Source organism: Aristolochia californica, unplaced genomic scaffold, assembly GCF_029961685.1.
Source record: "Aristolochia californica isolate CCGP_79_NKW_82.1479 unplaced genomic scaffold, dmAriCali1.0.hap1 SCAF_14, whole genome shotgun sequence".
Classification (NCBI taxonomy): Eukaryota; Viridiplantae; Streptophyta; class Magnoliopsida; order Piperales; family Aristolochiaceae; genus Aristolochia; species Aristolochia californica.
The window spans coordinates 25928011-25944869 of record NW_027181815.1 but is presented as its reverse complement, the minus strand read 5'-3'; the positions used below and the strand labels follow the sequence as shown (position 1 = coordinate 25944869).

Below are 16859 nucleotides of genomic sequence, written 5' to 3'. Positions count from 1 at the left end.
AGGTCATTCTTGGGCTAAAATTCAAAAAATGTGAAATTGACCATAGTGTCAAACACACTAGCTTGGGGATAATACTTATGGATGTCTACGTAGAGGACATTTTCTTGACTAGTATCCATAAAAGTGGAATAGAAAAACAGAGGAACTGAGCAAAACATTCCAAACCAAGGATTTGAGTTTGCTCAAATACTTCCTTGGTATAGAGGTTTTGCAATCAAAACATAGTATAGTCTTATCACAAATAAAATGTATGTTAGATTTGTTGGAAGAAATACATATGATGGGATGTATACCTCTCTATTCATCAATGGACCCAAATACCAAATTACACACGGAAGAAGGAGATGGAGTAGATATAGGAAGATTTCAATCTCACTATATCCCAACTTGACATTTCCAACCCAGTAAGTATTGTTAGTCGGTTCATGCATTACCCTTGAATAGCCCACTAGCATGCCTTAGAAAGAATCTTGAGGTATCAAAAAAAGAGTATTGGACAAGGACTATTACACAAACCTATGGAAACATCAACATAGAAGGACTTGCTAAAGCAGACTAGGGAGGATTACTTGATGACAAAAAATTCACTTTCGGCTATTATATGATAGTGGGTGGCAATCTAGTTACTTGGCGAAGTAAAAAACAAATACTCACAACCTAATCAAGTGCACAAATAGAATATCAAGCCATGGGCTATGCAATAAGTGAAATGATATGATAAATTTTTATTATCATAATGGGTCTCTTGTAAAAAATGAATGCAACTTCACTGTGATAATTAGACAACAATTTACATAGTTACAATCCAATATTCTATGAAAGGACCAAGCATATCAAAATCAAATGTTTATCAAAGAGAAGTTACAAGCTGGAGACATAACCATGCACTACTTTCCATCAAATAACCAACGTGCAAATATCTCTACCAAAGCAATACTAATAACAACTTTCCATGGTACATGTACAAAATTAGGGATTTATGATGTTTATGCACTAATTTGAGGGGGAGTGATAAAAAAAGTCACACGTTGAGGAGTCGCATGGATTGTAAGTAAGACACAAGGTGGCATGAAAGTTAAACAAGAAGAACATTCATAGAGATGGCTTAGAATTGCAATAATACAAGCTTATGTGTGTACTCTTATATATTTCTTTTTTTTCTTTTGAAGGATGTAACCCTAAGAGCATTGTAGTCTCAAGGTATCGGGTGGATCATTCAAGCCTCTTCGTCTCAGCTCAAATTTGTCATTATACCTCTTTCTTTTCCTCTTCTTTTTCTCATTTGGTTTCTTCTCCTTCTCTCTCTCTCTCTCTCTCTCTCTCTCTCTCTCTCTCTCTCTCTCTCTCTCTCTCATTTTCTTCGCTCTCCTTCCCTCTTCTTTATTCTCTTAGACCCTTGTAATTATGTGAAGAGGGCCCTAGAAATTACCAACATATAGTTCCTTATATTAATTCTTAGTCTTGTTGGCACACAAATGTCCCAAAACTTGAACCTTTCCGCTGTTACTTGAATATTTCTACTTCTTCACTTTTATTGTTTCAAATGTTGAATTCTCTTCATATAAAATTCTTTTTGCATTAAAAGCTAGACTTAATGCTCTTAATGGCAATATATAATTTGTTATATGAAAATTGTAGTAAGATAGTGTGAAATCCAATAAAAAAAACCGGTAAAGAAGAAAAGTAAATGAAAAAATGAAAAAAAACTCCTCTATTTTTCTTCTTCTTTTTCTTCCTCATGTTCTTCTCCATTTTCTTCTTCTTTTTCGTGTTAGAAACTTGTCCGCTTTGATACCATGCAAAGTTTCATAAGGTGGGGTGTTTGAAGGAGAGGAAAATATGGGAGAAGGAAAAAAAAAAGAGAAAGAAAGAGAGCAGGTTGAGAGAATAGAGAGGAGAGAAATCAATGTGTATTTCTTCCTCCTCTAGACACCTTTATTAATAGAATAGGTTTTTTAATTGCAAACTAAATTTACTTTCCCAGTCTACCCAATTACACTCAAAATATAATGAACTTACTAATTAAAACATAAAAGTGACAAAACATAATTAGAAAACATCCTCTAAAATTCCAAATTTTCCCTTTGAGTTTGCTTCTCTTGTGAGACTTGTCTTTCATGAGGTCCAACTTAGTCTCCATGAAACTTGTGAGATATACTTTGTATGACGCTCATCCTAAGACTCCTTGATATGACTTCTTTAACAATTCTCACTCTTCCAATTCCCAACCTTTTCCTCCACTCACCTACCTCTTCCTTTGACCTTCATTCTTCTTGGCCTTCTTCGCCATCATTTCTTATGTCAATCATGAGCTTGCTTCCAATTTCTCTTGGATTAGGAGTCCAATTCATGATCAAGTATCCTTGTTACTTACTTTGAAGGTACATTTTGTTTATAATTTGTGAATTGTAAGTCGTGGAAGTAAGATTCATTTGTATGGGGCAAATGTGTTTTGGTCAAGATTTCCATCTATATCTTTATGAGGCCATGTCATCCTCTAGTTGGACCCCTAAAACAAATTTTCCATTAAAATGATAAAGGAATACCAACTAAATTTGAACTTTCAGTTCAAGTTTTAAACCATATATTATATAATATTTGACAAAAATTATGATCACATCGTATTGGTTTAACTTAGGTTCACAATTTTACCTGATTACCCATTTGATTGTTTTACACATATATCTATCTATAAATAGGTACTAAACAAACTTTATGCTAAAATATTTTCCCAATATATTATATATTATTTATTAAATAGAATGGATATGGTAAAAGTTAATTTGTATTTGTTTACCTAATTACTTGAATAAATGGAGGTAAATTTTATAACTTAGTCTCGCTCTCTCTACAATTGTAAGAAAAAAGTTTAGCTCAAAAGGAAGATGACTTCGTTTAAAAGTTGCGTTATTAAATAAATATAAATGCTTAATTAATAATTTCCTATTTTATAGTATTTTTGATTATTTTTATAATTTAATCCCAACTTAATGTTTAATATTTCAAATTTTTACCTATTTATTTACCCATTTTATCTAATTACTTGCTAGTAATTATTTCAATAAATAAGTAAATATCTTTTACCTAAGGGTTTAATAAGCCAATTAGAACATGACCCATTTATTTGATCAGGACTTCATCAAAACCTAACTAAGATTTAGCTGTATTCCCTTAACACAATCAACAACCAGGCAAGGTTTGAGTTTGACACAAGGATCACTGGGTCCTATTTAATTGCTAAAAACAATAGAAGTGAACTAAGCCAGACCAATTCAATATCTTTCAATATGATCAAACTAGACCAAACCATCATATGTTCTTATATTTTATGATTTAAAGCAACTCATACTAATATTTTCTCTCAAAAAAAATTTATATATTTTCTTTTATATATATATATACAACATATCTAAACCTAAATGGTCTAGGTTTTATTAAAAAAAACCCATTTAATAAATTGGTTTAGAGTTATTTATCGATGTAGTGGATATCGCTAAATATTATGTAGCGTAAAGTTATCTCATTATCCAGATAAATAGATGAAAACTTTGTAATTTTTAACCCTGATGTAAGGGTAAGAAAGTAGTAACTCTTTATATAGAGGAAGACTTTATTTAAAGAAGGTTTAATTAAAAAACTGAATTATATTAGTTTATCATTTTAAAATAAATTTATCATGATTTTATGTTATATATTTTATAGGTTTTATTCACCAATGTATTTATTAAATCATCCCTACCTCTCCATGTTCAGCATGAAGTTAGCGTTACTCGTTTTGATTCTTACCCATCATGGTCAATCTTGTTTTGATGGGTTATCCCTGAACATTTTAGTTCCTGGTTAAAATGGTGGCCTGATCGCATGGCGAATGCAGCCTGATATTTGCTGCTAGTTTGGATTTTGTGTTGCAAATTGATGAAGGCGTAATGGTTGGTGCAATTTTTGCGGATGAGGAAACTCCGCGTAACCCAACGCCCAAAGGTTTTAGATATTCCTTTTTACGTGACAAATGATCATAATTGATATATGAGAAAAACCAGGAAAAAGAAAAAGGCTAAAATATCTCTTTTCATTTCATATCTAATCCGTTGAAGAAAAGAAACTGGCCCCAGAAAAGTCTCACCAACCAGAGCTGATCATTTTTCTGCTGGTTAATCCTTTTCTATAATTTTGGGTACCTACGGTCTTTCCTCCTCGACACCAAAGAACTGGAGAGAGGAAGAAAATACATGAGCTATTTGTGTGCCACATCTGTCACTTCTGTTCTTCTCATTTCCCTTGTCGCCGTCAATGCTCTACTCTGTCGAGGGTAGCAAATTGAAATTAGTGAAGAAAGAATGGGAGTAGAAGTGCTCGCTCTTTCTCTGCCATCCCCCGCTGCCCAATGTGAGCTGTTTCCTATTCGTTCTTCTTTCTCTTCTGATTACCCATTTCTTATTGTTGCCAAAATTTTCTCTGTTCCTCCATTTTGTGGCTTTGAAAAAAAAAATCTCGTTTGCTTGCTTTTAATGGTCCTTTGTGTATATAGCGCCGATTAACATTTTTCTATATGTAAGGATGGTTATGTCATTTCTGGGCTTGTGTTCTAGTTTGAGATGTACTGTTTTGATGTTATTTCTATCCTCAAGCTCTGATCAGTATACCTTTTGCTTATGTGGATCTCAATACTATCTCTGCAGCTCTGTAAGTTCAGGGATTTTTCTGAGTTCCCAGCTTTTGTAATTAGAGCGTACTTCATTGTCAACTGAAGTTCTACAACAGTGTATTTCATGCACATCGTGTCTAATTTTCCATGAATGGCAGGGGAGCGACTATCTTCATCTCATCAAGCTAGTACTCGGGGTGTAATTGAGATTGGGAGCATAGAATTAAGAGCTACTGCTGTTACTTCTCGAGCTCCTTTGTCAGTCAGGTATCTATTTTATTCTAGAATTCTGGTGGATGACACAATATGCAACATTTACGTTTCGCCAGGAATAGATAAAATTCTGACACAACATTTTAGCCTATGCTTGATATTCCAGATTTTGTTTTACAATGTGTAGATTATAAATCCAATAAATAAAAGACAAAAACAATCAAAGTTTATGATCTTCATGAGTTTGGAAGTCAATTACTTCTTGTCTTTTTCAAAAAAATTATTTGCTATTCATAAAATTTAAGGACAAAATTCTTACTTTTTATTATTAATACATCATATATTTTACATATCAACTTATCTTTTTGAGCACTATGCCAATGAATGGTTGACCTGCAACCATTTACACGGTTATAACAGGGATGTTGTGAAGGAAAAAATGCGATTAGTGAAACCTAAGTACATTCTATGTATTCATATTATGTTTTATACTTAGTCATAGTAATTGTTCTTTTCCTCTTGCCATAATTGTTATTTTTTTGCCATAAGAAGAAATCTTGTATAGTTCTTGTTAATGATAGTTGCAAGGCCCATCCTAAATGACTAGCCAAGTCAGGAAACCTATTTTTTGACTAATAAACTCAAGATCTTTTTATTTATTGATCCATGTGGTACTATTCTTTGACACCCCCTTACTTGTGGGCCTTCTTTTATAGCTCCTACAAAGGGACAATTTGGTTGGAGTCCATGCACAAACACCTATTCTGATACCATGTGAAAATTGCATAACTGAAGAGTGTAGGAGTGAAGGAGATGAAGAAGAATGAGAGAGAAGGAGATAAATCGTGTGTCTCTCCCCTCGACCCTAGCCTTTATCTATGATAAAACTGAAAAGTGAACTTGGAATGTACAACTCTCCTTACATCAGGAGATTTAAACCCAAGTCCTAGAACTAAACTAACTAGTAAGCTTAACAACAAAGTAAGAAACTAACTAGCCTAGGGAACTAAATGTAAGACTAAGTCTCCTAAAAACTAGGAGAGTGACACATCTACTTTTAGGGACCACCCGTACAATGTTGCTTTTCACATTTATTGACTAGAACAGTTCTTAACTAGAAGGAAAGGTGGCCTCAATTTTTATTTAGTCACTAACATTTTTGTTTTTAGCTAGTTTTCCATTGTTTTGGTTCCATAAGGGATGCGTTAGTCATGATATGCATTCCCATCCCCATCCCTGCCCTGACCTGTGATAGGGTGGACTTCCTAATCCTGTCCCCACAGTTTCAATGTAATCTTCAGCCTGTTTCCACCCCAACCATAGTAGTTCCTTTAGTTTTTCTTATTTCTGTATGAAATGAATAGTTGAGTTTGTAAAAAAAAATTCTTCTTAAAATGGTTATTGATTGCAACAAAAAATTTCTTTGTATGATGAAACAGAGCATATTTTTCTGCAGGATGGTTGATTTTTTATAAATGTTTTGTCAGTAGACAATGTGACACCGGTAAATATTTTGGCTTCATGAGGGTTAATAAGTAATTTTTTTGTTGCATGAGGTAATAATAGTGTGAAAAGTGAAGAAAAGAAGATAGAGTAGTGTTGAGAGAAAGAAGAGAGAGAGAGAGAGAGAGAGAGAGAGAGAGAGGAAGAAGACTGCTTCCAGCAGCAGTCCTGCAATACTTGTTAGGGGTCAGAATACGACTCCTAACTTCCTCTATTTCTTTCTTAAGTGAAAAATAGTACAATTTCGGAAATGCCCCTCTCACTAATACTTACCTTACAGAATTTATACATTATAAACTCTCTTATCACTTTTCTACTAAACCCATAAGAGACAGGTCCTCGACATCCCCCGCCTACCTCTATGGTCAATGGATCTCCTTTCTTGGAATCCTGGCAGAGCTCTGGTCGAAGAAGGCTCTGAACCAAATGGCCCGCAACTTCGGAGAACCGATCAAATGGGCAATGGAAACCACCAGCCACTCCAGGTTAGACGTTGCAAAGGTTTTCATAGCCCCCTCATCCCCCTTGGACAGAGGATTATTTCTTCAAAACCGTGGTCGGAAAGACCCTCTTCTGGATCAAAGTGGCGTTCGGAGAACTCTCCATGGTGAACTCGCCGGAGTCCCCCCCTGCTCGATTGAGTCAAAACACCCAACCAAAAACAAACCTAGCCCCATCTGACTCAGACAAATCGTTCCCAAATTTGAACTCAAATTTAAATATCAAATCCCTGACAGTCCCCCCAGTTGGAAAAACTGATACATCAAAATTCAAAATCCCCCCCCCCCCCCCCAAACCGTCATCATCTTTTCAAAACCTGACACCTTGGAAACCCATATTCCTCCGTCCAACGACACCACCCTTTCTGACTCGGACAATCACATCACCCCCTCTCTTCCTTCCCTTCTCCTACATAACTCCTAACAACTCACTGTAGTAATTTGTAAATGATCTCTCACCCCGCTTGAGACTAAATAATTTCGCATACAATTCATAAACATGAGATAAATTGTTCTCCTGAGCATACACGACTTTTAGAGACATCTACATCTCCTTTTAAATTTCACGGTTCATAATTTGATTCGTTAACTTGGAATGAATGCTATTGAGAGGTCATAACTTGGCTATCTTTTGCTTCCCAATCATCATTCAAAGGAATTGGTGGATCTTCCCTAATGAATTTAGATTCCCTCTTGGCTTGAGGTATATATGAATTGATTTTAACCAAATGAGATAAATTTGCCCATATAACATTTAAAGATGTAATCAAAATGAAATCTTTTCTCTCTGAGCTTCCAGACTCCGTTGAGGGGGGTTGTAATTTCACCATAATCAGCCATAGACACCACAAATCGCCAAAGATAACAACTACAACTTCACTTAAAGAAACCACTTGTATAGACTCTATAGGTTCCACTGCTAAAAAATTAGGGTTTGTGCAATTGCATGTATATGCATCCAATAATTCAGATTTTTTGTGTTCTTTCTTTGCTATAACCCTAGGTTGATGGTTTCTACTCTCGTTAGAGCAGTTTAATGATTGTTTAGTGTCCTAAAGGGGTTATCTGGCTTGAGAGCCTCTGATTTGTGTGATGCGCAGCCCATTACTGGCCTTAATTGCCCATGTCATCTTTGAAAGGCTGACATCGACCTGGTTTTTTGTGATTTTGTGGAAGTATTGAAGTGATTTTATTGTTCTTGTGGATATTATGGATTATTTGGTGCATATTCGGTCAATTGCACAAACCCTAATTTTTGAGAAGTGGGGCTAATAATGTCTGCATAGGCAGTTGCTTTATGTGAAGCTGTAATTGCTTTCTTTGACTATTTCTTGTGTCTATGGTTGATTTTGGGGAAATAGTTACCCCTTCAACGGAGTATGGAAGCTCTAAGGGAAAAGTTTCAATTTTAATTACTTCTAGGAGGTTACATAGGCAAAATTACCTCTGTTGGTCAAAATCCATCCTGATATACCTCAAGGCCAAAAGAAAATGTAAATTCATTAAGGAAGATTCACCAGTTCTGTTGAATGATGATTGAGAAACAAAAGATAGTTAGGTTATGACCTAGCTAATCAACAACATTGATTCCAAGTTAAGGAATCAAATTATGAATTGTGAGATTGCAAAGGAGATGTGAAACTCTCTAGAAGCCTTGTGTGCTCAGGAGAGCAATTTGTCTATGTTTATGAATTGTATCCTAAATTTTTTTGTCTCAAGCGGGGTGAGAGATTAGTTACAAATTACTATAATGAGTTACTAGGAATTCTGTACGTGATAAGTATTTTTCACCCTTCACTACTGATGAGGAGGAATTGAGGAAACAACGTGGACACTACATGTAGCTAAATTCTTGGATGGCTTGGGACTGGAATTTGATGCTGTTAGGCACAGTTACTGCCTTACATGACATTTATTATAGAAATGATTACTTTGCCTACAATAAACATCCCTTTTGTCACTTTTACCATCAACATAGCCTCTACCATGACCAGAGCTTTCTCTACCTCAACTCCTATTACTCCTCCCACGTCCTCAGGGAGCCTTTGGCCGGCTCTGTGTTGACTGTATAGTAAGGGCAGCAACCTGTATTCCCTTCTTACTGCTTGATGTAACCTTTACCATCTCAGCACGAACCACATTGTTAAATGCCTTCTTCCATGTAGGCACATCGCTATCGGCCAATAACTAGGCTTGAATTGCGTCATATTTGGGGTCTAATCCATTCAAAAGCTTAGCCACATGAATCTGCCCTTCTTGTTTCTGAACTTATTTCTTGTTTGTATTAAATGGAAGGTAAAAACTAATTTCATGCAATATACCTTGCAACTCACTAAAATAATCATTAATGTTTCTGTCTCCTCTTTTTAAGCTGAAGAATCTTGCATAGAGCTTATACACTTTAGTGAAATTGCTTTCTTGATCATAGATTGACTAGAGAAGTCCATATTTCCTTTGTTATCTCATAGTTCATCACTTGATTTCTGAACCTAGGTTCTAAGCTACTCACAAGCCAAGTCATAACTTGATTATCCTTTGCTTCCCAGTCATTATTTATAGAGGTAGTGGATAATCTTGGAGATATTTGACCTTCCTTTTTGCCTTGAGGTACATGGGGACACATTTTGATTAGCTCAAATAATTCTTCCCATTCAACCTTTTTGTGATGATCTCAATAGTGTGTTTACCATCCAAATTACTTGACTCCCTTTCAAGAGCAATGACTTCTCCTTAAACTGGCATAGATAATCACAATTGCAAGCCAAATGTACAAGAATAGAAGTTAACAAGTTCTCGCAGAAATTTTAACAAAAATCAATAGGGGACTATGCCTACGCATGTATGTATGACCCACAACAGAAAAAATTATGGCTTTTGAACTTCAATTGTCGATGCAGTTCCCCAATTGATCGATAAAAAATCCAAAATCAACATAAAAATACTCAAATCAAATATCAACGATGATGACATCAGCAATTTTGGAGATGATGCAGGTGTATGGGGATGGGAGCAGAACAGAATATGGAGAAATTCTAGCATACAACCCTATAGGGACACAAAAAATTTATAAAACTGCTCAATAGGCAGCACAAACTATCAACCCTTAGGTGATGGCACGGTTATGACATGGAAAGAAAAAGAACAATTTAACCTTTAAGTCCTATCAAAATCCCATTCCTGGAGAGATCTTAGACTCAGGGAGGAGAAATCCTGCGTGAGACCTCAACAATCGGATCTTAATGCTCTGATATCATGTTAAATTGAGAGATCAAGGTGTAGAGAGGGAAGAGAGAAGAGAGAATTGTGCATCAGAATGCATGCACTTCAATGAGGCTGGGAGGTTGACCTTTCTCTATTAATAATTCACTGAAAACAAAGACAAAAATACCCCTCTACAATAAACTCTTATTTCTCTCTATATACACCTCATAATTTAATGAAAATTGGAATATAAAGCTCCAATACACATCTGAGTCTATTGATACCCTAGAGGGACAATCTGCCAAATTTTAAAATTATCAAAATACCCTTCTTCACATAATTAAACATTATGCTCAAGGTTTGCTTGCTTCACATGCCTTGGGCATTTGGTGGAGAGAAACCAGCGTTTCTTAAAAAATTCCTCTTCCTGCTGGAAGGTCGTTGCTGAAACGATTCTTGCATTTTTCATCCCTTGGCCTTGCACCCTTGATGCCGAGGAAGTTGTTGATGGTGGCCTACTTAGAAGTAGTTGGAATGCAGTTGCAACGATATCAATGTCCAAGCATCTTGTTCACGATGAATGGCAGCCGTCGAAGGATGGAACTATCAAATTGAATTTGATGGCTCTTCTTTGGGTAACCATGTCTCTTACTCTTAAGGGTTTGGTGGCGTTTTTAGAAATTGTTAGGGAAGCATATTGTCGTCCTTTGCTTGTCTACGTGGTGCCTCTGACTCCATAACTGTCAACCTCCAAGTTCTTTGGCATGGGTTGAGGAATTTTCATGAGCACTTTCATGGGAAGCTCCATGTGGAAGAGGACTCAAAGGTAGTGATCTCTTGGGGTTTGGGCAAGAAAGATCGCCTGTGATGCCATTTCTTTGTTTTTATTGAGATTCTAGATTTGTCTATAGATGTTGTAATGTGCTAGTCTCTGGTTTCTAGCTCAGCAAAATTTTGCTGCTAATGTTGTTGCTAGGGAAGGGGTTACCTTCCAATCCCTCATTGTAAAGGGTCTCCTTCCTTGATTGTTGTTTGTTGTTGTTGTTGTCTTAGGGCTTAATGAAATGGCATCCTTTTTTTTGAAAAAAAAGATAAAAATTCTATAGGCCTTTGGCTTGCTCCACCTGTGGGAAAGCACCTTGGTAGTCACAAGCACGATGATTTGGAGCAGCGATAACAGCCGAGAACACACTCCCTGCTCCTGCAATTTGCACAAAGTCTGATTATTGTGACTACAACAAAGCTTCAATACCAAAAAGATGCAAATATCGAAGCACTTGCTCCACCATGTATTCTCTGATTTACCACCAATAAGTTCTCTGTTTGGATGTCTAGAGTACCATTATCATCGTCTTTTGATGGGGCCGTTGCAGCTGCTGTGGGCAATAAGGTGTGCAACTAATTCAAGAAGATTCTGAGATGAGCCCTCCACAAATTCCTGTGCTATCTTGTATCTATTTGTATAACTGATGGCTTCAGCTAGAGAATTGGTTTTTCCATCTTGATGGAGATCCCCGGTGCCTCTGCAACCTCATGAAATGGACTCAAGGGAAAAAAAACTGATTTTCATCTACATTTTTTTGTTGCTGCCCCGAAACAGGAAGAAACCGAATTTCAGAATCTGAAAAGACGCCAATTTTTTCAACCAGACAAAGGAAGTTTCTTTGCGATGAAGTTGAGATGGGTTTTGCCATGAAGTATAAGACGTTAGGCTTTTGGATAGTGAGTAAAAAAAGTTTAGTGCTTGAGAAGCCAATGGCAAGACTTGAGAATTTTTGGTAAGAGCTGATTGGAATCAGGATTCTTTATGGCTTTGTTTTCGATCTGATCTTCTGAGAAAACATAACATAATGAATAGAACAAAAGAAAAGGTAGACACCATACTCTTTGAATTCCGAGAACTGAAATAGAGTTGTAGAGATTGACGGAGATTTATGATGAAGACACGGGAGTCAAAAGGAGAAAACAAAACAAAAAATAGACAGATGAACAAGGGACAAATAAACTAGAAACTAGAAAGAAGAATAACAAAAAGGAGTTATTCTACAAATGAATTGGATTGAAAGACAACATAATCACTGCAAGTTGATTAGGTCAACTCACATACCCTAGGTAACCTGGCTTTGATATCATGTTGAATTTTATAGGAGGAAAAGAAATGAAAGATATTAAAGTTTACAAAACCCCTTCTCCTTTTTATAACTTAAATAATTTAAAATTACATCTATGCCTTCTACAACCCAACCCTAGGAAGTGACTTTTTTAAAAACAAAGTGAGCTAAATAAACTCTAATTCTACCTTCCAACAAAATTTACATCTTTGACACTCCAACTTAACATTCTACTAGTAGAGAACAACTAACACTACTATATATGCTTTGAAATGACTAAACTATCCTTGCAATCTTAACTTGTTTTTTTATTTTCTTTCACCATGGGGAGGTTTTGTGGCTTAACTTGGATTACGTTTTGTTAAGGAATAGTCCCACATGGATCAACGAGTACAAAGATCTTGAGTTTATTAGTTGGGAAAGAGGCTTCTTAAGTTGGCTAGTCATTTTGGGATGAACCTTAAATCCAACTTTTCTTTTCCTTTGGGAGGTTTTGTTGTTTATTTTGGATTGAATTTGTTTTTCATAGTCTTCTCCATAGGGAGCTTCTGTGGATTAGTTTTCAATGTATTTTTAAAAAATTTCTTCTCCATAGGGAGGGTCAGTTTTGTGGTATTCTTTATTGAATAAAAGTTTTTTTTTTTTTGGTTTTTCTGAATGAAAGTTTTTGTCTCGCTGTTATCAAGAAACAATGTCAGTCTTTGATACTGAAATATGATGTCTTCTCTTTTTCAAAAGGTTCATCGTATTAGGTTCATTATTTAGATAACTTCCTTCCATAGGATAGCTCCACAAGAAAATCTGTATTGATTTTACATATTGCAGGTCGCACATCATAGGTCAGAGTGAGTCATGTTTCTCAAAGAGTCGTATAGTTGCTGGACCCCACCCTCGATGGCTCGAACCACCTTCAGCAGGTTGGAAGTGGTCATTCAGAAAACCCCGTTTGCCTGCAGGCACTCTGGTGGCCTCTGAAACTCAGGAACCCAATAATTTTTTTGTTGGAAAGGAAAAGGTGGGTGTTTTACTGCTTAATCTTGGAGGTCCTGAAACTCTAGAAGATGTGCAGCCTTTTCTGTTTAATCTTTTTGCAGACCCGGTAAGTGATCTCTGCTGTTTATTTTATTTTATTTATTTATTTCTTCTATTTACTGCAACATCACAATGTTCTTCTGCTACCTTGTTATGACTGGGTCTTCTCAAAGAGTTCTCTTTATGCATGTTTTCATAATTTATATATTTTGAATATTGACTATTCTCTTCCTGTAGATTAAAGTTGAAAATGAGTATACCTTTTTTTTTAATGAAAAACGAGTATACCTTTTACTTGCTGTCAGTATGGATCCTCTTGCTTCAAAATGTGAACCAACTCTGTAGGGCTTTAACTGCTAAGTTATCCTAGGAAATGGGTTTTCTGCATATGATAAAATTTGTTCTTTTTAACCCCTTATTCAAAGTTATCTGTGACATTCCGCTGCTAGAAATGCATAAGTTTCTTGCCCTTAACAAAAACTTGTTTAGCACATTAGACAATGAGCAGCTTGTATGCTGTTCTTTCTTCGATTTGTTATCTTCTCTAGTAATTCTTCTTTTGTTGGCTGGTGCAAACATTGACAGGATATTATTCGTCTACCAAGGATGTTTCGTTTTCTTCAGAAGCCCTTGGCACAGTTTATCTCTGTTCTAAGAGCACCCAAGAGCAAAGAAGGTTATGCTTCCATCGGTGGTGGTTCTCCTCTTCGGAAGATAACTGATGCACAGGTGTGGCTGAGCTAAAGTATAATGCACTTTCTTTCTCAGCTTTCATTCTATACAGTAAACTTAAATTTGTTTAGGATCAGTATTCTTTAGTTGAGAAAGAATGGCGGCTAAGTCTTTTTCTTGCTAGAGAAGTTTTCAGTTTCTAAATAATTTTAGAGGTTCAACAAGCTAGATATGGGCCCTAAATCCTCGAAGGAAAGGAGGGTCAACCAGATCATTGTGAAGAACTTGGATCTCAGAATTATTTAGCGTTGTATTTCTGAAAGAAAGTTAAATTCTTTACTCTTCAAATTAGCTAATGAGTGCAAAATTTAATTTCCTGAACAGAAGAGTATTGATTTTCAATTTATAAGGTTATTTATTGTCTTTGTTTCTGTTTTTATCCTTAGTTAAATAACAGATTTACTATTAAGTGAGAAGGGTATCTTTACAGCTCCAGAGTGGATACTTAAGTGAGGTGCAAAACTACGAATTTGTAAGGGAATAGTTGGCCTCATTGTTTTAGACACTACCCTTAGATCTCTCCCTCATCTCAGTTACAAAATTTGATTGTAAAGCTGTTGTGTTAATTCTTTGATCTCTAATCCTTTTGAGTCTAGGTTGGATAATCATTCCCTGCAATAGTTTTATAGCAATTCTGTAAGATGTGGGTAATGGTTAATTTTGTGTATATTTAGCTAAAGTGTAGATTATTCTTTTTATTAAAATTAGAAATATAGGATATTTTGGTCAAATAAAAAATTTGAGATTATAGAGAGTGTGCTTCCTAGTTCCTACAGTATAATTCATCTATAAATAGTGGAATAGACGTCCTCAAGGGACATTTGAATTTCCCAAACGAGTCTTTTCTTTGTTTGGTTGTTGCTCGTTAAACTTTCATAGCTTCTGATAGTAGTCCTCTTCTCTCTCTCTCTACTTTTTTTTGCTCTCCACCCATGTTTAGGTGCTTTCTTCAAGTTTGAGGTTGTTAAAGTTGGGTCTAGGTGTATCCCGAAATGTCTAGCCGAAGTTAGGTCTCTTTTCAAGTTATAAGCACAAGATCTTTTATCTTTCTAATTTTGGATTTATCTGGGACTATTCTTAACGGTCTCCCTTACTATGAGGCCCTCGGGTCAAGGTCCATCTCATAATGACTAGCTGAAGTTAGGAAACCTTTTTCCCAATTAATAAAACCCGAGATTTTTCTACTCATGATCCATGAGGGATTATTCTTTGACCTTCCCCTTCACGTGTGGGTCTTCTTTGTGGCTCCTACATGTAGGTAGTTAAGGTGGATGCCAGTCAAGGCCCATCCGATAGTGACAAGAAGTTAGGAAACCTCTTTTCTAATTAATAATCCCTTTTTTTTTATGAAATGTGATTTTATTAAGAGAACAAAAAGGAGGAACTGACTCCTAACAATAAGAGATTGCAAGGAAGCTCTTTGCTTGGCTAAAGCATCAACCACAAAATTTGCTGATGTTGGGATGAGAGATAAAAACCAGTCAAATAAGTTGACAATTTCCATAATTTCAAAAAAGGCGTCCCAATGGCGCCACGGAGGTGCAGAGGAATTCTCACACCAGCCTATCACCACCTTAGAGTCTCCCTCAATGAGGATGGGCCCGGAGCAATGATCGCAGAAAATGCGAAGCCCATTAAGCAGGCTGTGGAGCTCAGCCGTTGTGGAATCCGCAATACTGAGAGGGCCGGAGAAGGAGACGATTTGGTTTCCAAGAGAGTCACGAATCACTCCGCCAAAACTAGCTATGCTAGGATTGCAGAAAGAGGATCCATTAAAGTTCAGTTTAAGGACACCAGCAGGCGGCGGGGTCCACCCAAAATTTACTGGGGGCTTCAAAGAAGTGTGGAGCTGGGCAAGACATCTCCAATTGTTTCTGATGGAAGATCCTGAGAAGGGGGAGAAGGTTTTCGAGAGTGGAGCCATGTAGTAATATTTCTTGAGATAGTTTCAATGAGTTTATCTTGAGAGTTGAACTAGGCATTGAATCTCCTTTGATTGCGTTCTAACCAAAGACCCCAAGGGATGAAAGAGGAGAAAGCCGAGATCATCATTTTTCCAAGACCGGGGACGGGGATCCTAGCAAGCATTCGACAGGCTACGGGGAGGTCCGCAGGGAAGCAGAGTTGGGAGTCCAATTCGATTGATAATCGAAGTCCATATCTCCCAAGAGAAAGGGCAGAGAAGGAGCATGTGGCTAATAGTTTCATCTGTGACATGGCAGAAAGGGCAAATGGGGTCCACCCCTAGCTGGCCATGATTTTTGAGATTGTTTGCAAAGAGAATTTTGTTGAGGCAAACACTCCACATGAAGTATTTTACTTTAGGGGGAGCGCTGAGATGCCATGTGAACTCCACTGCATGCTTGGGACCATGTGCGATCCAACCTCGAATAATAAGATAAGCGGAGGAGACTGAGAAAGAGCCATTCTTTTATCTAATTTGTTTGCTTGAATTCTAGTCGGCTGTAAGGCTTCCAAAAGGCGACTGGCTTCCAGAGCTTCAAGTTCCGATTGACCATGATGAGGTTGAATGTTTCATCCCCCATTATTGGCGACTTCAGCAATGGTAATTTTCCTCAATCTTGAAATTCTAAAGAGGTTGGGGAAAGAGTTTTGAAGAGGCATATCACCTGACCACCAATCTTCCCAAAATCTAATATATTGGCTGTTTCCCACATAGAATCGGACAGCCGAGGAGAAAAATGGGTTGAGGAGATAGAGAGATCTCCAAATAGAAGATAAGTGATTTCTGTTTCCCTCCTTGGTCCACCAATTCGAAGTAATGTCGAGCTTTGATAATACCATATCTTTCCAAAGGTTTGGAGTAGATGAGTTGAGTCTCCAAATCCATTTTAGGAGCATGGCACAATTCATGTATTTGGTAAGCGGGATTCCGAGGCCTCCAAGGGTCTTTGGGAGGCA

General features: G+C 36.7%; 1 protein-coding gene across 1 annotated transcript in view; it reads left to right on the top strand.

Moving 5' to 3' along the window:
* Positions 1-4142: 4142 nt before the first annotated feature.
* The window catches only part of LOC137950556 (ferrochelatase-2, chloroplastic-like), a 31455-nt gene continuing 18738 nt past the window's right edge, over positions 4143-16859 (top strand). The window contains exons 1-4 of the mRNA XM_068797098.1: positions 4143-4386; positions 4804-4912; positions 12999-13272; positions 13791-13934. Of these exons, the coding sequence (XP_068653199.1) occupies positions 4338-4386; positions 4804-4912; positions 12999-13272; positions 13791-13934 (576 nt within the window). The 5' untranslated portion in view covers positions 4143-4337. The remainder of the gene's footprint in view (positions 4387-4803; positions 4913-12998; positions 13273-13790; positions 13935-16859) is intronic.